Raw genomic sequence first — 22611 nt, 5'->3', positions numbered from 1 at the left:
TATGTATTCATGATTATACCCTCTAATCTTGTTGTAGTGGGTGATTTAGAAAAATAGAATTTGACAGCAAATAAGATCCGTTTAGCCCATCTAGTCTTCCCATCTTCCCTGATCTAAGGGGTTTAAACCCCTGACAGTCTTTGTCCTGGTCCTACAGTGAGGGTAGCTTAATGTCTAACTCGTGCCTGCTTAAATTCCCTCACCGTATTAGCCTCTGTCACTTCTGCAAAGAAACTGTTCCATTTATCCACCACTCTCTAACCAGGGGCACACCTGGAGTATTTGGCACCCAGGGCGGATCCTGTATGTGGCACCCCACACACAAAAAAAATAATGTTGGCAAGAATATATATTTCACAAATTTGTAAACTGTATGTCAACTGGAAAGAGTAGAAATTTGAATAAATAAATTATTGACTGCCTGTCTGTGCCAGTGCAGTCCCCGAAACAGCCTGCCTGTGCCAACCCTGCCCTGGAAATAGCCTACCTGTGCCAACTCATCCCCTTTAGCAACCTGCCTGTGCCATCACTGCCCTTGAAGCAGCCACCCAGTTCCACCTCTGCCCTGGAAACAGCCTGCCTGTGCCAACTCAGCCCTGGAAACAGCCTACCTGTGCCACCTCTACCCCTTTAGCAGCCTGCCCGTGCCACCTCTGCCCCCCAATCAGCCTGCCTGTCCGTCCGTCCCATTTCTGCCCCTAAACACTCACTCACTTTTTTATTTCACTGGTCCAAGGTGTGACAGAGCATCACTGGGTCCATGCAGACATCTATACGGCCCGACAGATGTCTAGCTTACTGATGTGGCACCCACCTGCTGTGACAAAACTGTTTTCCTGCGCAAGGAAGGCAGGATGCTGGACCGTGTTAGGCTACCGCCGGGCCACCAGGCACCTCCTTGATGAGTGGCACCCAGGGCTGACTGCCTCCCTGCCCTCCTTTAGGTATGCTACTGCCTCTAAATAAAGTAGAACTTCCTTACATTACATCTAAGCCTCTGACCCTCTAGTTTTAGATTTATCTGTAATGTATAAATATCCTTCTGGAGATGGAGTCTCCTGACCAGGGATCTGTAAAGTGACATAACCACTTCCCTCTTCTTGCTACTAATGCCTTTCCTTATGCAACCCAATGCTTTATTGTTTGTCTACTTACTTTTAAGTCATCAGAAATGATTACTCCTAAGTGCTTTTCTCCTGTTGTCACTGACAGAACAGTGACAGAACACTATATTCTGTGTTGCATCCCAACTGAACTATTTTACATTTATCAACATTAAACTGCTGCTGCCACACTCTTGACCATTGTTCTAATTAAATACAGGTCCCAATACTGATCCCTGGGGTACCCCATTAGAAACAAGTTCTTCCTCTGAATTATACCATTAACCCCTTCACGACAAAGCCTGTAATGTATGGGCTCACAATGCAGTGCATTAGTGACAATGCCCATACATGTACAGGTTGCTTTAAAATTGCTGTAATCACCGTGAGTGAGGCTAGCCAAGGTCATTGAAAGGGAAGCCCTACCCTCCCCAAAAAAATGGCCGCAGCTAAACCGATCAACAATTAATAGAACATTATAAAGGACAAGAGGTCACCCTCTTGTCCTTTATACGATTATGGAATTCACTGCCTTAAGAGGTGGTGCTAGCAAATACATTAGACACATTTAAAGGGGGCCCGTACACTTTTTTAATGAAGCAAAACATATAGGGCTATGTATGATAGTATAGGAATTAATGTTTATTTAGTTCTTGTTGATCCAAGGAGAAATCGGATTGCCATTTGGAGTCAAGAAGGATTTTTTTCTCATTGAAAGCACAATTCAAAATTGCTGACATAAGGGTTTTCTTGTGTAAACAAGAAATAGGAAAAGGGTGGAGCTTGATGGTCGCAAGTCTTTTCTCATTCTAAACTTCTATAAATGACTACTATAAATGACTACACAATGATGGGTAAAACAGCTTAAGAAACGATCAGCAATTGCTTCCTAAGCGTAATCGATTTTGCTGAATATATATATCTATATCGAGGCTTTCTGAAGAGCAACCACAAGCGCCATCAGTGAGTGACATTGCTGCCACTCACAAGATGGCGGCACCAACTAAAAGGCTATTAAGTTCACAAAAGGTCTGTTCAGAGCGTCTCCCCTGCAGTTTAAAAACATTCAACCAAGTCAATGGAGCCCAATGTAGTAAAATAATAGTGGAAAAAAAAATTGGTGACATGTAAAAATAATTCCCCACTGATGTCACATCAAGCAAACCATCCAGTTCAAAAATGTATGATTTCATGGGTTAAATTGTATTGGCCGGGTTCAATCATGTCCCAAAAAATACGTGGGTACAGACTGACCAGTGGCCTCCCAAATTAAAAATATTTGAAACATGTTTTGAAAACTATATGGTTTGATAGGGTAAATTGAATTGGCCGGGCTCAAAGATTTCCCAAATATGATATGGGGGCAGAATTTTCAACATGTCAAAATTCCAAGTTCAAAAACTGAATTGCACAAGCCCAAAATGTGGCCTTTACCCCCAAAACAACCCAACCCACCCAAGCATGGGTGGTTTTACTGTACTCGGGAGAGGTTGCTGAACACATATTGGAGACAGTGACATATACCATGAACTGTATATTAATAAAATGTTTTTTTTTTAAATCACTACAAGAAAGTTTAACTTTAAGGCTGGTGGTAGAATTAGTGCATGGAAAGAGTAAAAATACTAGCACTGAAACACCCTGTGGTGTCTAGTCTTCAAAAATATTTGGTTTGATGGGGGTAAATTGGAGTGACCAGCTTCAAAGATAGGGGCAGAATGACCAGTTTTGAAAAAAATGTTTTGAAATAGCAATATGATGCTTGTTACTCAATAACTTGCAAGAAAACCTAAAAACATTGGGTATTTCTAAACCCAGGGCGAATAGTAGTATTTAGCAGGTTTTTTCATTAGCTTAAAAGATTTTTTTAAATAAAAGTAAGAAAAAGTAAATGAGAGAAGAAAATGACAGCTAAATGTGAGCACAGCAGAAATCTTAAAACCGCCAGGGTACAAAAAATTAAATCAGCCATTGCCAAAAAGGGGTTAATCTTAGTCCTTAAATCATAAAACCCTGTTGTAATTAGGATAGAGTCTGGAGCGCCCATCCAGAACTTCCTATTCCTGCCACCCCCTTAGTGGCATGGTTCCTTTGTCTCATTCTAACACAAAGTGTTACTTGTTCAGCTTATTCAAGATACAGAGTAAGTAAATTATGTCAGTGAATATTATAAATAATTTAAACTTGAGCAATTATAGAACCATTTTTTTATGTAGCATATTATCCCTTATTCATATTAATACACCCCTGAGAATGTATACAGTAATTCAAAATTTAGTAGGTAATCCATAAAAACAATACTTCCTAGGTTCTTGTGCAAAAGGACAATTTAATGTGCTATCATCAATTAACCTCTAATAACATTTTTCATATATTTCTAATTTAAGCATAGATTTTGTCATACCTGGGAACTTCTGAGCCTTTCCTTGCTGGACGCAGCCAGGACTGCCCACAGACGTGGAGCATCTGGAAGAGCATCTGGAAGAGCAGGGTTTGCCAGTGCTCCAACAGCACTAATTGCTGTTTTGATCCAGTCCAGAGTGTGCATTCTGGACAGGAGCTCCACAGGTGTGGACTAAGTAGCAGCTCACCTGTGGTTGACTAATTAGCAGGCAGAAGGTTAAAGGGTTTGAGCCTGATTCAGAGGGGAAGCCACTGTTATGCCAGCTAGGAGAGCTGATAAACTGAGGGGTGGTTTCTCTTTGCAAAGTTATATGGATGGTAACTTGGGACCTGTTTTGTTCTAAGCAAAGACTGTTATTCTGCTTACAACTGCTGCTGTTTGTTCCGTTAAAATAAACATTGAAGCTGAGCTGGATGTGTCCTGGACTTCATTTACCCTAGAAGACTGTGGTTACAGCCAAGATCCTTGACAAAAATCCCAAGGAAAAGGGAGGCTTGTCACATTATATAAAAAATAATACTTAGGAAGGGATGAAACTCCCTGTGCGTCTCTATCCCGGTATTGTGCTCAGTGGGATGAGGTCCAAGTCTTGACGAAATATTTGCACCTTTGCATTTAGGATATTTTGACCTGGGAATGGCACTCTACTCTTCTTTAATATATTATGTAAAATTGACATACCGTATTTGCTCGATTATAAGACGACCCCCCAAAATCTGAATATTAACTTAGGAAAAAAAGAAAAAGCCTGAATATAAGACGACCCCAAAGGAAAAAAGTTTTACCAGTAAATGTTAATTCATGTAAACTATTTTTTTAAATAAAAGCTATGATTGAGAAAAAGATTTTTTTTTGTTTTTATTTCTTGTATTTTCCAACCTGTCCCCCAGTTACGCACATCTGCCCCCAGGCTTGCCACTCCAATATGGCACTGTGGCCCATGATTTGCCTTTTAACCCTCTATATGCCACTGTGCCCCATGGTATGCCTTTTGACCCCCTATGTGCCACTCTGCCTCCAGAAATGCCTTATACCCCTATATCCCATTCTGGCATTTAGGGGGTTAAAATGCATATTATGGGGCAGAGGGGCATATAGGGAGGTATAAGGCATTTCAGGAGGCAGAGTGGCATTAAGGGAGTTAAAAGGCATTGTATAGAGCACTCTGCCTCCAGAAATGCCTTATACCACTATATGCCACTCTGCCATTTAGGGGGTTAAAAGGCATATTATGGGGCAGAGTGGCATATAGGGAGGTATAAGGCATTTCAGGAGGCAGAGTGCTCTATTAAATGCCCCCTTAACGCTACTCCAGAAATGCCCTATGCCCCCATTTAACACACACACACACACCCTATACCCCCATTTAACTAACTAACTAACACACACACACACACACACACACTCTCTCTCCCCCCCTCTCTCACCCCCCTTCCCCCGCTCTCCCCCCTCTCTTACCGGTGCTTCCAGCCGGGGCAGCGGGTTGACGTCGCCTTCTGCTGCAGCCGGAAGGAGGTGTGGCTAGCAGCGGGGGTTTGTATGCGTCCGTCGCGTATACTTTCCCCGGCTGTCAGAGATCAGAGTTCCCCGCACCGGTGCGGGGAACTCTGATCTCTGACAGTCGGGGAAGGTCTATGCGACGGACGCAGACAACCCCCGCTGCTAGCCACACCTCCTTCCGGCTGCAGCGGACGTTGTCTACGCGGATCGTGTAGATGTCAACCCGCTGCCCCGGCAACACAGCAGGAAGCACCGGTAAGTGTGCAGGTCCCCTGCAGTGGTGCGGGTTATCTGGATCTTAGTCTCCTAATCAGACCTCTATTTGAGGTCTGATTAGAAGACGACCCCGATTAGAAGACGAGGGGTATTTTTCAGAGCATTTGCTCTGAAAAAAACCTCGTCTTATAATCGAGCAAATACGGTATATTTAGAGGCTTGGCTAGCACAATGCATTGATTCAGTTTCACCTCTTTCTTGAAGCAAACCTTCTTACATGTGTGGTATGGCAGATCCTGTTCCATGTAGATGCATAAAAGGAAAAGTTATTTCTCTGTTTTAGTAAAATAAACACCTTTTTGCAAACCAACAATTGCATAATACAAAAATGTTTATATAGGCTCGTGGATTAACTTGGAATCCCAAAATTCAGATGTCTTTATCTTTATTAGAAAATGGCTTTGCCTTTTAACTTAATTTTAGGAGTGTTGTTATCCAGTTATAGTAATCACAAAGTTTCACTGAGGTTACATATTTATCAGCCCCCCAAAATACGCAAAGGTAACTATAGGCCTTTAATATAACAGACAATTTCATCACTTTAATTAACTCCAGCGGGCGTCCAGTGACTTGCTGTTTTTAGCTTTCCCTCTTTCTATTGCGCTCCTATTGCAGACAGGTCGTGTGACATTGTGTTGCATGACTGAGCTGTATTGACATTTTACCCTCCTATATAGAGCATTTGCTGTTACCTGCACTTTATGATACACAGGGATGTAAGCTCATTTTCTAGGCCTGGGGTATTTGATAGGTTAAGCGAACTCTTTCCCTCATCTGTTTTTTTCTAATTTGAATTTCCCCATGCTATGATCCAGGCTTTTATGGTACTATATGGCACACGGGCAGCTTGCGTATCAATGGCAGGTTTTCTTTTAAAACTTTTCTCAATAACGAATGGTACAAGTCAAGATTGCCTTCTTTCCATTTGTTGTATACCATAGCACTGGAACCTTTGACAGTTAATGTACGAATCAATTCAAAGTTTTCCTCATAAATCTGGTTTGTAGATCACATTAGGTTTGGCCTCCATCGTCAACCCGGAAATTACTCTTCCCTCACTACTAGAATCACTCAAACGCTTTGGTGTCATACCATGACATGAGGTCCCAAGCGTTAGGTCTCAATGTAAACTAGAGGGTAAAACTGAAATTAACCAATTCCTATAATTGTTGATGGAGACCCATTTGTTTTGCTTTATGTGGGTATTAGACTTCCCAAAACTCCCCAAGTGCTTAACTCGCTTAATTTTAAAAAAAATAATAATCTGGAAACAAATTAAGGAGGACTTTTTGAAAGTGTATAATTGCTGCTCTTAAGATCATGGTCTAAATTACATATCTGTTATGGGCTAGCTGCTTTTCTTCTGCATTGCTGGAGGCTATACAGCCTGGCTAGGTTGCCATGGCTACACTCCTGTCACTCCTGTGACTCCGCCCATTGTCCAACCCACAGCCAGCCCCTTTTGGCTATTTAAGCAGCTAAACTTCACTTCCTCCTTGCCCTTGTGTTGTTTCCGGCTGCAAGTGCTATTGCTGTGTTCCTGAATTCCTGTGTATGACCTGGCTTTCTCTGACGTCCATCCCGGCTCCTGATTCCTGGCTTGTTCCTGACTTCGCTGATCTCTGTATTCCTGACCCCGGCTTGTCTGAGTACCTGTCTTGGTTCCTGACCCCGGCTTGTCTTTTGGTATATGCTTTTGGATCACAATTTGGCTTTGTTCACTATTGTCATTACAATAAAGGTGATTGCATTTTAAGTTTTGTGTCCGTCTGGTTCCTGGTCCCTAACAATATCTTATGAGCACAGTTCCAGTAAAATGTCCGCGTAAGCTCTTACTCGCCATTCAGAACACGTTTATGGACTTTATTAAAATTTGAGAGAAATTTAGGGTTTCTAAGACCACCTTGTGTGTTCCCAGATTTAAAGGTGGCCTGGGAGTTCCAAATATTGAGTATTATTACTTGGCAAGTGTTCTCTCTCCCAGGCTATACTTTTTCATGTGCAGGAAATGTCCTCAATTTGGGTTGCAAATAAGAACTTTTCTTTAAACAGTGGCTCAAGTGTGACTTTGAAAAAACTGTTAAACCTTATCTGCCCTACATCCCCTCGACCACTAAATTTGCCATAGAGGTGAGGGACAGGGTGGCTCACTGGATCCCAAATCACAGTAGCTACCCCTTTCTCCGCTTTGAAGCTGCTCATAGCTGAAAGCTATTTCACTCAGTGGTGTCAGCGTTGTATCTTCAGAGTTGGGGATTTGTTTTGTGTTCATTTGAGCAGTTGCATCACACGTTCAATTTATCACATTTCGAATTCTACAGATATATGCAAATTTGCCACCTCTTGCAACCTTCTTGGAAACAGAACCTGACTGCAGCAACTGCACTACATCCTATTTTTTTGTTGTGCATTATAGCTCCAAGTGTGTCTGGGACAGTTTCCTGATATTATGCTAGCCTCCTAGATCACCTCCTGGTGGATAAGTTATAGGAATGAGAATTATATAGGAAGTATAGGAATGAGAATTATGGTGAGATTTCCCTATTGAGTCCTGGCAGTAGGCAAACAAATCAATGAAGTCTCTCAATGTAGTTACAATGTTGTAGATGGTATTTAACACCTTGGAGTTTATCCCACATGATTAACACATTCCTATTGAACTGTTGGAGACAATGTGAACATGAGAGTTCCATGATTCATATTTGGTAGCAATGTCCAAAAGTCAAACCATTATGGTCAAACCTTTTTCAAACCATTAACTTGGTATTGTCTCTTTAACTTCTGTTCTTCCAGAGATTTTGCCTCCTGAATTAGGAAACTAGTTATTCACTTTCTAATAGCAATTAAATTATCCATTGCCCGTAGATGAAAGTCTGTTGCCCCTCACATGCTAACAAACGTTCTGATCTTAAAAAAGGCAGAGGCTTGTGGAATAATTGTCTTCCTGACATCGAATAAAGTTTATTTGAAAAAAAGAGTACAGTTAGGTCCATAAATATTTGGAACGTTACACAGTTTTCATAGGTTTTGCACTGTATGCCACCCCAATAAATTGGAAATGCAACAATCAAGATGTGATTGAGGAGTTTCAGATTTCATTTAATGGTATTTACATCCAAATAGGCTGAATAGTTTAAGAATTATAGCAATTTACATGTATAATTCCCCATTTTCAGAGACTCATAAGTAATTGGACAATTGAGATGATGTTTCATGGCCAAGTGTTGACTATTCCCTCATTATTTCATTAACAATTAAGCAGTTAAAACATCTGGAGTTGATTCCAAATGTGGACTTTGCATTTGGAAGCTGTTGCTGTAAACCCTGAATACCAGGTCCAAATAGCTGCCAATAGATCGTAAAATCCTTAGGCTGAAAAGAACCATTAAAGAGATAGCAGAAACATTACGAGTGACTATATCAACAAGTTGGTGCATTCTGAAAAAGAAAAATGTACTTCTGAGCACATCCACACCAAAAAGTTTTGATGACCACGGAGGACAGATGTAGCTGAAAATAGCTGACTTATTACCTTAGTGAAGTTAAACCTCTTTACACCATCTAGCTATGAGAAGAACACTCTCCAGGAGGAGAGGAGAAAAGTATAGAGAAGGGAAGAAATGGCTCATGATCCGAAGCTTATCTCATCATATGTTAAACATGGTGGAGGCATTGTAATGACATGGGCATGTATGGCTGCGAATGGAATTGGATCAGTAGCGTTTATTAATGATAAGACTGCTGACAGAAGCAGAAAGATGAATTCTGCTATACTATCAGCTCAGATTCAGACAAATGCTGCAAAACTAATAGGACAAAGCATACCATGAAAGCAACCGAATACCTTTTCAAGACAAAGAAGTGCAATAGTATTCAACAGCCAAGGCAGTCACTTGACTAGACTAGACAAAACTAAAGGCAGAAATACCCACAAATGAGCAGTGACGTAAGACAACTGATTTAAAGGTATGGCAAAGCATCACTTGGTTAGAAACACAGATTTTGGTAATGTCTGTGGTTTCCAGACTTCATACAGTCATTCACTGCTAATGATTTTCAACTAAGTATTAAGAATGATCATGTTTGTATGATTGTTAGTTTGTCCAATTACTTTTGGTTCCCTGGAAATGGGGGACTGTGTATGAAAATTGCTGTAATTCCAAACCATTCACCCCATTTGGATGTAAATACCTGTTTGCTGCATTTCAAGTTGTGGTGGCATACAGAGCCAGCGTTATGAAACTTGGGTCACCGTTGAAATATTTATGGACCTAACTGCATCTACAGTCTGCATTTTTTTTAAAAATATTTCTTTGTATCACCTCCCTTTAAATTATTACAATTATTGTTAAAAACAATAAATTATTATTGTTAAATGATCCCTCATTTCCTTTTGGAAGCTCTGGAAGGGTCAAATGAGGAGAAGGGAATCAATTAGATATGCTGTTTCAGCAATGATGTACCTGGTAATGTACCTACTTTAAGGATTACACCCTAATGGGTTTAGTGTGCCAGAGCCCCCCCCAAATGGCCATGAATTTGTGTCTGGGTCCCTTACTGACGCTGCTGCTGTTTGACTACGTCTAGGTCGTATTGTTGTATGGATGGGAGTGTATTAGAGGTCTTGCGGATATTCGAATTATAAAAATTATTCTCCGGTATATATGTTTATATCTAAGAAATATTTCTTTTGTAAACTGTTTCGGCTTCTATCTTGTTGAATGTATTTATATATTTTTATTTTAACCAATAAATTATTAATATAAAAAAAAGAATCTTAAAAAGCCTTCAAAGACAATCAATAACTTATACAATAACAAACATTGCTGTCCACCAACCCAAAGGTATTACGAAAGTAATAAAATGATAATGTTTTGGCACTTATAAGCCTGACCAAGCTACGCATGTGGGATATTACTCAAGGAACTAAACATAATGTTGCTAAACATAATTGAGTATTTTTAGCAGTGGCTCTTTTCCTGTGATACTAATAGCAAGCAAAATTACATTTTTTTTTTAAATTGTTGCCTATTTTAAATCCCTACTTTCCCTATAACAGAATCAACATGTCATTTTTGTGGGTGTACTAAATGAGACAGGAACATAGAACCCATATGTAATCAGCATATTCAGTCATTTGAAAGGGTTTTGTTGCAGTTTATTAAACAGTGACAAATATGAAGATCTGGCCAATGTAGCTATCTGCAATATATTATACATGTTATGGCACATTCAACTTAGAAGTAAAGAACCATGCATACGTTGTCCCAAAGTAATGCGACTTACCTTCCAGTGCTTATATAAAAGTGTTTAGAGTACAGTAAAGCTGTTTCTAGCAATCGCTGGGCTGTACACAAGTAAAATTTGAACAGGTATACATATAAATCTACAGTCCCTTTCATTCTTACACATGACTGTGTAAATTTGAATATTGTTTTGCTACATATTTTGTCCTCTCATTTATTTTCATTCCATATTTTTTATGTATACATCCAAGTGTGAGTAATACATTTCTGGTCTCAATCATTTTCTGTCTTGCCTTTCTCTACTAATTTTTATTTCCCATTTCTTTCTTTAGGCAGCCAGATAAGGTGGTGGTTGTATGGACTCGGAGGAACAGAAGAGTTTCTTCCAAGGTACTAAAATGTGCTATTGGCTTCTTCCTCTTACTTCCTTTATTTTATACACTTTATCTTTTACATGTCCCCATTCCTCTCCCTTCTTTTAATGAGTGAATTGTTTTATTCATTCTGAACTAAATAAATCAATTCATCATAATTTATTGATCTTATCAGGAAATCCACACTACCATTTTTTATTGTCTACCAAAACATTTAGCAGGAACAAAACAGCAATACATTTTTTTAGAGGAGGATGGTGAGCATGTTACCTGGAGCACGATGATGATGGAAGTGAGAGTGAAAGGTGGTGGAGATAAATGGAAATAGAAGTTCTTGGAAAAACGCACCGTTGATTATTGATTAAAGGGGTACTTTAAAATCCTTTGGTAAACTACCTTCTAGTGCCACTTAGGAAACTGGCACTTAGATGAAAAGTGGCCTGGGCCTCCAAACTCAGTCCAGATATAAGGGATGGTTCCTTCTTAGATATTTACCAATTGATTAATTACCCCCACAACGGAGAAGGGAAGATGGCCAACAAACTATTCATAATTCAATATGGACAAATTAAAGGACAAACAAAGAAATCATAGTCATGTAAAAAAGTGGAATAATAATAATTAAATAATTAAGAACAGCCATTAACGATCCAAATGACAAGCAGAGGGAAATGCAAAAAAGTGGAAGACCTAAATAATGAATTAAGGAGGACAGCCAGCAATGATACGGATGACAAGGAGAGGTAAATGCAAAAAAAGGGAATACCTGTAGAAGAGAGATATGAGTATGGTATGAATGTCAGTAGAGAGATAACATAGTTCCTGATGTGAGTATGGTATGAATGTCAGTAGATCATGCAGTAGAATGAATCCCTTAGTTAACTCCCTTTTTAGTGGCACTTTGGAAACAGGCACTTAGATGATGAGTGGCACACAGATGGAAAGTGGCTTGTGCCTCCAAAATCAGTCCAGATTATCACAGCCGTTTGCATGAGATATTGCATATGTGCACATCATACAAATCGTACAATTTTTTACAAACATGTATTTGAATACTGTTTTCAGTGCTATTCGTTACTTGTACCAGTGTAGGTAAACCTTAATCTCTCACTGCTGTTTTGTATATTGCCCTGGCCCTTTTTCTCTCTGATGTTAACTGGATATTCCAACTACCTGCTTAGATATGCAACATCTACTGTGACAAACTTTAATAGTGATTTTATTCTTATTCAGGCTCACAGCTGGCAACCTGGTATTAGGGACCCATTCCGCGGAACTGTTGTTTGGGCTGTTCCTGAAAATGTGGACATCACAGCAACACTATACAGAGTGAGTAAATGGTTATACAGGTAATGAAGAGGGCCGAAAGGAAAAGGGCACAGTGACTGAACAAGAATATAGATAACATGTCACATTGTAAATATGAAAGAAAGTGATAAAATGAAGGAACAAAAGAGGTGAATCTGTCCTTTAATTGCTTTAACATATTTTGTAGGATCCGCACTCTGATCACTTTGAAGAGAAGGAATGGACATTCCAGATTGAAGGGGTATGTTTGAACCCATTATTTTACCATATCAACCCCCTTTTAGCTACTACCTGTCTCTACCTAACAATTTTCAGACAAATGATGTTTGTAATTCTGCATTGAGGAGTGCATTACCTTTAGTGATAAAAACAGCAGTATCTTGCCTGTTGTTGCCTGTACTGGTATGTTTTTTTCTTCTCCCACCCAAGGCTGTTCATTTCATGGCAGTGCTGGAGAAAAGTTTGGGGGGGGGTTAAATTAAATTATGATTTATGATTTAATTTTGATGTTGTTTAAGTAAACATGTTTTACTTATCTGGTTCTTTGTCATTTATATGTCACAGATTAGTTGAGATTTTCAGTCCTAGGTCTATAGCATTTATAGGAGAGAACTTCATGACGCTGAAAGAAACAAAGAAGTACTATTAAAATGTATTGTGAAAGTGCAGAGTTAATTATTTTCTGTTCCCTTTTCACTGCACTGGTCAAAGCAAAAGAGAGGGGGTAGAGCAGTAGAAAAAAGCAGCTTGAGTAATGAGTGTCGTTTGTAGGCTTAATAGTAAGTTACACAGAGGAAAGAATGAACCCAGCGTCCAGCTCTAACTGAGGGTTCTCAAATTCCTGGAGTCGGCACTGGATTTACATTTTAGAAACACCATGTCCCCTAAAATATAGACAAACAACTGTATTGTACTGAAAAAATAAAATATTTGTGGGCTCAACTTTATTTTAAGCAAATTGTGTCCAAATAGAAGTGGATCTAGTGGGATCTAGTGCCATTAATTTTGTATTTCAAAGTACTGAAGTACTTAAAATGTGGCAATCCAATGCATATTCCATGTATACAATAAAGAAGAAATGAGCTGCAGAGAACGGTATAATATAAGGAAATTAGAAACAAGCTTATGTACAGCTGAAAATAATAAAAACAACTGCCTTGATAGCATCATTTTACATTATAGAAAAGCTGGGATTAGCATGACATTTGACATTAAGGATAAAAACAACAACAACCTGGTAATAATCACAATAATACAGCTTTAATGAGGAATTGTCACACCTGAGGGGGAACTGGAACTGGTGCGACACTGAAAACCATTGTTTATTAATTTTTATTTTCAAGCTTTAAAATTCACATCCATTAAAGGCATTTATTTATTTCCCATCTTTATTAAATTACATATTGTACCAGAATCGTAGTCTCCAACAGGAAGTCTGGAAATTAGGAAGTAACTCATTTCCTGCACTCTGTGGTTATTGTTTACTGCACATCTAGCACCAGATATTCTTTATGTCCTTTCCTTCACAATTTATTTTCATGAATATCTGAGAAGGTGGGATGCAGCAGCAAGCTGAAGTGTGAAAACAAACATGATACATATGTTGCATATGGATGCCAGAATAAAGGCTTGGGTTATATGAAAATTACAGTTTTTCGTTAACCCCTTTGTGACCATGTGGACATATGGGTATGTCCTGAGTTTGTTGCAGTGGCAGGGATATCTCTCTGTCAGCAGAAGCCATCATCCAGTGTAATGGCGCAAGTACCGGTACGCTGTTATATAAGGAATGCTCAACTGCAGCAGGAGAGACTCTGCAGGGTCTTCTAGACCACTGATGGTAACCAAAAACTTTGCACCCATGCTGTTTAATTTATACTTTTAATACCGGTATATATATATATATATTAGAGAAAACCATAAACATCCTTATTAGCTCTCCTCTTTCTCGCTTTCTCTCCTCCTTTCCACAATCTCTATTCATTCTCATTATCTCCCTTTCTTACTATCTCTCCCCTATATCTTTATCTCTCCATTTTCTACCTATCTCTTCCCTTTCTCTTTTATATCTCCCATTTCTTTGATCCCTCTTTCTCGATATCACTCCTCTTTTTCTTCCATCTCTCCTATTTCTTGTTATATCTCCTCCTATATCACTTTGTTTTGCCTTCTATTCCACTTTATCTCTCCACTTTATCTTTATTTCTCCCTTTTCTCCCTACCTCTCTTTCTCTTTACCTAATCACTCCATTTTCTTTTTCTCTCTCTCTTTTCCCTATCTGTCCTTTTCTTTATCTCTAGTTCTCCTCTTTCTCATATATATCCCCTTTCTCATAATCTCTCCCTTTTCTTCCTACCTCTAATTTTTCTCTTTATCTAAGCACTCCATCTTCCCTTTCTCTGTCTCCTTTCTTTATCTTGTCTTTATCACTATCTCTTTTCTTTCTATCTCCCCTCTTTCTCATTACTTTCCCCTTCTCTCTATCTCTCTCTGCTCCCTATTATATCTCACCTATATCTTTCTCTATATCTCTCCATTTTCATACTGTCTCTTTTATTTCTCAATAGTGTTGTACTGGAGCAGTAGACAGAGGTCTGTATGAACATACCCCATGCTTCAGTCATAGGTTCGCTATTACTGACTTAGACAGAGCTGGAATCTCCAATTGCTGGCTGGTCCTATGCGTTGCGATGAGCAATGCAAGTCTGTGGAGCCCTGCTTGCTGATCACAGTGTCAATATCCATGTTCCCTCAAATAATTTAATGTTCATACTTCCATTTTAGCCATTTGGCTGTTTATATGAATTTGAAACTCAAGACTAATCACCTTATATCAATTGTCAGTCAAGTCAAATCTTAACTGACGTGTCATGATTTGCATACTGTAATTTTAATTATCCGGTATCATTTGGATATATGTCACGTTAATGTGGGCTAAGATTAGATGTGATGCAGTTAAATTGATTGTTAGGAGATTAGTAGGTTGAGGTCAACTTAACTTGAGATCAATATTAACTTGAAACCCAAAAAACTGTGGGAAGTGGAATTTATTATGAGCCCCAATGCAGTTGTTGATGGTGCGGGCTGTTTTTGTGCACTATATTATATAGTGACTCAATAATTGGAATAAAAGACCGAGGATTAGCGAGGAAGTTGCACAATTAAGCATACTATGTAGACTGCTGAAAGTTTACAATTGTGTTCTCAAGCAAACCATGATAAACTATGCCCCGACTGTGCTAATGAAATAATCAAAGAACTGCCCCAAAAAAGAGTAAAGCAGAAGCTGCAGAAATGTTGACATATTCTGTTTCATAAAGAGGAAGCTGCGAGCTTAGGGAAATATATTGAATGAGGAATAGATATTGCTGCAATAAATAAAATAAAATAAAAATATAACCATTAAGGTTATCTCTTAAGGGTAAACAATTCTGTAGTATGTAACAGAACAAGTTCAATGTGCGCTTTATAGAAGTGGAAAGAAGTTAAAAACATCAACCAAAAGACACTAAACTGACTTTAACTGCTTGTTTTCTTCCTAGAAATGTACATAATGTTACATGAAACAAAAAGAAGAAACATTCATAGCGTATACTGCGTGGGAGAATATCATATATTGCACTCACAAATAGATTAGATTTTCTAACACTGCAATTACGTTTTCTCCCGAATGTTAAAAGGCTGCTTTTGGACTTGACTTTAGGAATAGAAGAAGTATAGAAGAAATCTTTAAAGCAATCATACAGTTGACATTCTTTTATTAAAATGCATCTCTAGCTGAGATGTAGCTAAAAGACCATATTGCAGTCAAGAAGTCCATGAGAGAACAGTGTCCACACAGTTGGATTGTTAAGTCCGTGGGAAAATGGTGTGTCCACCCTGTTGGTTCATGCAGTTTGTTGGTGCTGACGCGTTTCGCCTTTCAGATAGGCTTTTTCAGATGCCATCCTCTCTTCGTTAGATGTTTTATAGTGTCCCACTGCTCCTGCTAAGTCTTCAATCATTTTATTCATATAAACATGTGAATGTTTTTCAGCTCATTACGTTAATGGAGGTTAGCGGATGCTTTTCCATTCATAGTTAAAATACAAAAAAAATGTTATGTACTAAATATTACGATGATCTTTTTTTCTAGAAATCCATTCACTACAAAATGAGAAGACAAAACAGTGGCAACAATATATATCATGTTCACAGTAACTCATTCTTGATCTTCAGTTAACTATGAAACAAATCATTTTCACAGTCTATAGATAAAGTTATTATTTTTTGTTTTTTAGAAACTTTATCTATTTATTTATTATGTTGTTATATGTAAAATAAATGTATAAAGTAAATTCATTTAAAATGTATTTGCTCAAATAAAAATATATATAAGCTTGGAATTAAATTCAACCTTAAAATAATTTTTTACGTAACGTTAAAGTATTTTAGCATTACATGAAATAGGAGTATTTTAGCAATTTCTTTATTCAATCAAATAAAAATATTTTAACATAAAATGAGATTTTCCATAATTATAAAAAAATGAAGAGATCAAAATCAGCATTAAGACCATTTTGATATAGAGTCTGTAGGTGGAATACCCACTTCAATTTACTTCATATATATATTTTTAATATTATCTCTTCCTCTCCAATATTTTCTCACCTTCATAAGTGCCCAAGATTTGAAATGGTTGGGATTTTTTTTTTGACGATGTTCTAGATAATGTTTAGGCAGAAGATGTATGTGACCATCCTGAATATTTTTACATGTTCTTCTAGTCTCTTTTTAGGGGCCTAATAGTTCTACCTATGTACTGTAAATCATCAATATATTGTAGATAAAGGACCAAGTTTGCCTTCCAGTTATGCTCACCCTGTATACTTTTATATTGATTTTCCCAATAAGTCATAAAGAGGTTTGCATAACTGGGGACAAATCTGGTCCCCATAGCTGCTCCACTCAATTGTAGAAAGTATTTATCATGAAAAAAAGTAATTGTGGATAAGAATTAAATCAATACCTTCTAATATAAATTAAATTTGGATTTTTAGGATAGACTAAACATATGTTTTATCGCTTTACACCCATTTTAGCGGTCTATATTTGTATAAAGGGATGTGTCATCACTAGTTACTAAGTAATACTCAGGTTCCCAAACTAATTCTCCCAAAATCTGAAATAGATTCATCGTATCTTTTAAATATGAGCAAGTGTTTTGAACAATTATTTGCAAAATGTTATCAATATATTCTGATAGATTACAGAATATATGTATTTTGTTCATTTGTGTGCTGCTAGAATCCCTATGTTTGTACCCCTATCTAGGAAGTTATTAAGGATCTTCTTATATTCGTTTGTTGGGTCTTCCTTTAATATTTGATAAGTATTATTGTCTTTTAATTGTCGATAAGCCTCTCTAATATAATTATCTCTGGATTGTATTACTATGTCTCCTCCTGCGCTGGTGTTATATCAATTTGCTCATCCTTTTGTGTTATTTTTAATTATTTTTGAAAGGTTCTGTCTGTCATATTTCCAGTCTTACAGATCTTTTAAAACCACTGCTTCAAGCATTTGAATGGGTCCCGATTTAAAATTTGTTGTGTAAAAAAATAGATATCTTTGTTAGATCTGTTCTAATGTATTCATTAGTTTAATTTGTGGGTTTGATTTGTGGTTTAAGAGCATAATAACGTTTTAAGGTGATATTACGTGTTAATTTATTAATATCAATAAAAGCTGAAAACAAATTGAATCTATAAGTTGGAGCGAATCTTAACCCTTTCCTTAATTCTGTAGTATAGATACTACTGATATTATCAGTACAATCATTAAAAAAAAGTTTTATTAAATAAAAGACAGACATATTGTTTCTTTCATAAATCTATTAGATTTGTCCAACTTTGCACTGAATAACTGGGGCAGTTTTTGTTGCCTTCCTTAACCTCTTTGCATAGCAGGACGTACTACAATGCCCTACCATTAAGGACAGAGGACGTAATAGCGTTTCCTAAGGGGTTGATCACCTCCAGCACGTTCTCCTCCGTGATCTGTCGGCTGCATGGCTCATGCTGGATGAGACCACCCTCTCGGAGTACTTTTGTTCACGCAATAATTTTTTTAACCAATCACATAAATGGAAACCTTTCATAGACAACAGCAATGTTAAGGAGCATTGCCTTTGTCTCTGTCCTCTGCCCCTACCCATCATTAGCTGAAGAGGGTCTGGAGAACAGTATAGTGTCACACATAAGCATCCAAAAACATTTTTTTCTTTCTGTGTACAAAAACTTTTTTCTGTCTCTTATTTCTGCTTTTCATTGCTGCAGGAATCACGTGGACACAAAAAACTTCTGGCAGTTGGCCCTATTGACCTGCGAAAGTTTGCAGCAATATCTTCTGCCCCACGGGAAGTGAAGCTCACACTGTCACCACGATCTGTCAAGGTTGTGTCTGCCATATTGACTGTTACGATTGCTTGCACCCTGTTGCGTGAAGGCAAAGCTACGTAAGTTTCAGGCGGAAAATCGTTATGCTTGCTCTTTCCTATGGTATAACAATTACTATTGTGGGCCTTAATTAATATTTAATATTGAGGTACATATTTAAAGTTAATCATAATTGATACAATGGTAATAGTTGATGTAGTGCCTCATGTTTTATTAGAAAAGTGTTTACCTAGACTTGTCAATCAGCTTCTGTTGTAATATATGGCATATATATTGGATATATACAATATGGACAAAAGTATTGGGAAACCTGACCATTACACCAACACAGACTTTTATGACATTGCATTCTAAATACATAGACATTATAGTGGTTGGTCCCCCCTCTGCAGCTATAACAGCTGAAATCTTTGCCCATTCATTCATTAGAGCATTTGTGAGGTCAGCCACTGATGTTGTTCGAGAATGCCTGGCTCGCAATTTCAGTTCTAGTTCATCTCAAAGATGTTTGATGAGGTTGAGGTCATGGCTATGAAGCTGGAAGCATAAAATTGTCCAAAATGTCTTGGTATGCTGAAGGGGACAAACTACATATTTATGTCTATGTCATAACAGTCCCTGTTGGTGTAATGGTCAGTTGTTTCAAAACTTTTGTCCATATAGTGTATCAGGTTCTTAAGAATGGGTCCATAAACCTTTCAATGGAATAGATTCTCTACCTTTGGACTCAAGCGTCAAGTATTTTCAACAACTCTTTTCTTCAATGTTCTTCTTCATTAACTCCTTTTTGACAAGTATGGACTCACAATGCAATGTACGGGCTGCTTTCAAACACCTCCATCGCTGTGATCGGCGGCTTTACAGCATCCACGGAAGTCTCACAAGTGAAGTTAGCCGTGGGTGATGGGAGAAAATCCCTCCCTCCCAAAAAATGGCTGCCACCGAACCGATCAACAAAAATGTGGGCCGGCTAAAACGGAACTTAGAAAGCCATGAGGAATCGTTTTTTAAGCGTAATCAATGTTGCTTACATGCCTTTATACTGAGGCATTCAGCAACACAACCCCCCTACCCCGATCTCCTTGTGATTGCTCCGAAGAGCAACCACAAGCACCATCAGTAAGTGGCATTGCTAACACACAGAGGGTCTATCCAGCACTCTCGAGCTCCCTCTGCAGGTTGAATATAGGTACTTTTTGTATGGGTGAGTCATAAAATTTGTGCTATATCTTCACAAAAATTGTCGCATAGAAAGAGTTTAAATAGGGTGACTAGGTTTTTAAAATGAAATCCGGGGACATTTTTTTAATTGGCAAATGGTAAAAAACTATTTTATAAACATATTTTCTTTAAACTGTATATATGCAGTGTATTTGGTATGTGTTTATGAAGTGATTGTATGATATATACGTTATTTCTCACATTTTGTCCATGAGATAAAAAAAAAAAATACTTCTTAGAATATTTTGGGCAGATTGAGAGTATCAGGGGCCTGGTGCTGAGGATTAAAATAGACAGAATCTAAACTCCCCCAGCTGCCCCCTTGTGTATTGATGCCGCCGGCCCAGATAAAATACTGCCCTGCAGTATGGGATATGTGTATCTGACTAGTTGGTTCCCTTCCATGTGTCTATACATCCCCCATACTGCAGGGCAGCATTTTTATCTGAGCTTGTCAGCAATATGTAGAAGTCAATGCCCCATACCCATGCATGTTGCCTCCCTTTAGTATCTTGTCAGCCATGGGACCCAGATTCGAAACAGGACCTGCTCAACACCCAGATTGGAAGCATAGGACTTGCCATCCTAGCCTCAAATAGCCTCCCTGTGACATGCCCCCTCACTTACACATCCATGCACATAGTCATTACTTTACTGATTCACAAACACTAATTTACTCGTTCATATACTTAACTGATACGCATTCACTCATTCATATACTCATTCACAGATACTCATTCATTCACTCATTCACAGATACTCATTTATTCCCTCAATCACGCATACTCGTTCATACAAAGTGTACTACAAGTAAGAAACAGTCTTGTCATTAAGGGGTTAATGAGTATAGGTTGAGGGGGAAGAGGCTAGTGACTATGAAAGAGTCTATGGATCCAAGGTTTTAACAGGATGACACTGAAGGCTAAGGGAATCCTACAACACAATAGGTCTTATTTCAAGCACATTCAGATGCTGGGACAAATGCTTATATGCTCCTTGCCATCTCAGGCAACTATAACAATTAGATTGGTGAATTATGAGCAGGAGGTAAGTCAATAATGACGTTAACAGGTATACCTGACCAGGGATGCTTAGGGATGGCAAGATGTTTAGAAAGATGGGTCTTTTTCCAAGCACATTTACAAAAAAATAGGATTGTCAAATGACTACATGAATGAGTAAGGACTCACTTATTCAGATGAACCTCTTGCTTGGTGCAGTGTGTAACTGTGCTGCTGAACTACCATCACACTGGGAAATAAAAAAATAATTGGCACCAAGCAATTCTTTCAAGTATACTCGGAAAGACAGTTTAATGCATGCCACTAAAGATGCAGGTATTTCAGGGCTACAATGCTTCCACCATTAAGTGAAAAGAGACTTTTAACCCATTTATTAAATACTATAAAATAAACAACTCTATAACAATAATATATTTGAAAGAACTCACTCCCACTTCTTGATGCAACATGGTGATGTCGACTTGGTGAAGTTATGTACGGCACCAGGACGGCATCGTTCTGTTATTATAAAAGTCCCTTCATAAATCAAAGCTAATATAAAACTACATTAGATCAAACACCAACAAAAAATATATAAAGTCCCACTAAAAGATTAAACTACAAAATCATATCAGAATAGATCTCCATTATACTTTTAGGTCCCCAGTTTATTTTATTAACAAATCCATAGAACAAGATAGACAAGATTCTTGTGGTATGTGGTGATTTACTTTTTTTAGTAAGTAACTGGGTCTGCACCCAATCAGGTAGCCATTGTTTTTGATTTTATTAATCCAATAAGTCCCTGTGTCAAGGGGCAAACGTTTTTGTGGATCTTCATGATGTATTTGTAACACCAGAGGAACTGCAGAATAACATATGATTGGTCTCTATCCCTCAATGTACTCTGGAAATGTTCTTGACTACTAACCATTGAGGACTGGCATAGATCTTGATTCTACAGTATTTTGTAAAGCAGTTGGTATCTTTATCTCTGGATATTTCTGATTATGTAGAATCACTAAGTAAGTAATATAAATGATCATGACCAGTTATAGGTTTTTATCCTGTGCAGGACAGGTTCATGTCATGCATGTGGTTCTGGAGCAGCAACCCACTCACATAATTGCAATGAGTGTAGTTAGCTGTGCAATATGTAGCTTAGATAGACATGGTGACATCAATAGGTTGCAATATTTGTACCATGTGTCAGTAAATCTCTTTGTGATGAGTGGGCTAACACGACTATGTCTGCTATTTAGAGTGATGGTTAAGTGTATGTCTGAATGTAAATGTAGAAAATTAATCTCTGTGTGAATCTGTTTGCTCATGTATATGTTTTAATATATAGAAATGAAAAAATAGAATCTGTGAAGGTAGAGCTGGAAGCTATGATTTAATATATAACCTAGCTATAATGTATAATTCTTATTATGGTTACTCTATAGTGATGATGACATGCAAAGTGTAGCCAGTCTCCTGAGTCTGAAGCCTTCAGATATCGCTGACTTAGAAGACTTCAATGAAGAGGAAGAAGAGGACAAACGTCGATCAAGTCGTAATTCTATAGGGCCTCGAGGTGAATATATATATATATATATAGATCTCTGCTGTCCCAGCTCCGCTGAAGTTGCGTGCCCTTGCATGTTAAATCTCGAAAAACAACTCACTAAAGTTCATGCATGTGTCTTCTACTTTATATTTTTTAAGAGACCGTTAAGGGCATGCGATTTCAACTTG

General features: G+C 38.0%; 1 protein-coding gene across 3 annotated transcripts in view; it reads left to right on the top strand.

Annotated features, from left to right (window-relative positions):
• LOC128468057 (EH domain-binding protein 1-like protein 1) overlaps window positions 1–22611 on the top strand; it is a 50050-nt gene that overhangs the window by 11825 nt on the left and 15614 nt on the right. For all 3 annotated transcript variants that reach the window (XM_053449830.1, XM_053449829.1, XM_053449831.1), the window contains exons 2-6: window positions 10862–10919; window positions 12137–12232; window positions 12399–12452; window positions 18530–18708; window positions 22320–22450. In XM_053449830.1, the coding sequence (XP_053305805.1) occupies window positions 10862–10919; window positions 12137–12232; window positions 12399–12452; window positions 18530–18708; window positions 22320–22450 (518 nt within the window). The remainder of the gene's footprint in view (window positions 1–10861; window positions 10920–12136; window positions 12233–12398; window positions 12453–18529; window positions 18709–22319; window positions 22451–22611) is intronic.

The sequence above is a fragment of the Spea bombifrons genome, chromosome 10 (assembly GCF_027358695.1).
Source record: "Spea bombifrons isolate aSpeBom1 chromosome 10, aSpeBom1.2.pri, whole genome shotgun sequence".
NCBI lineage: Eukaryota > Metazoa > Chordata > Amphibia > Anura > Pelobatidae > Spea > Spea bombifrons.
This window is presented reverse-complemented; position numbering and strand designations above follow the sequence as displayed.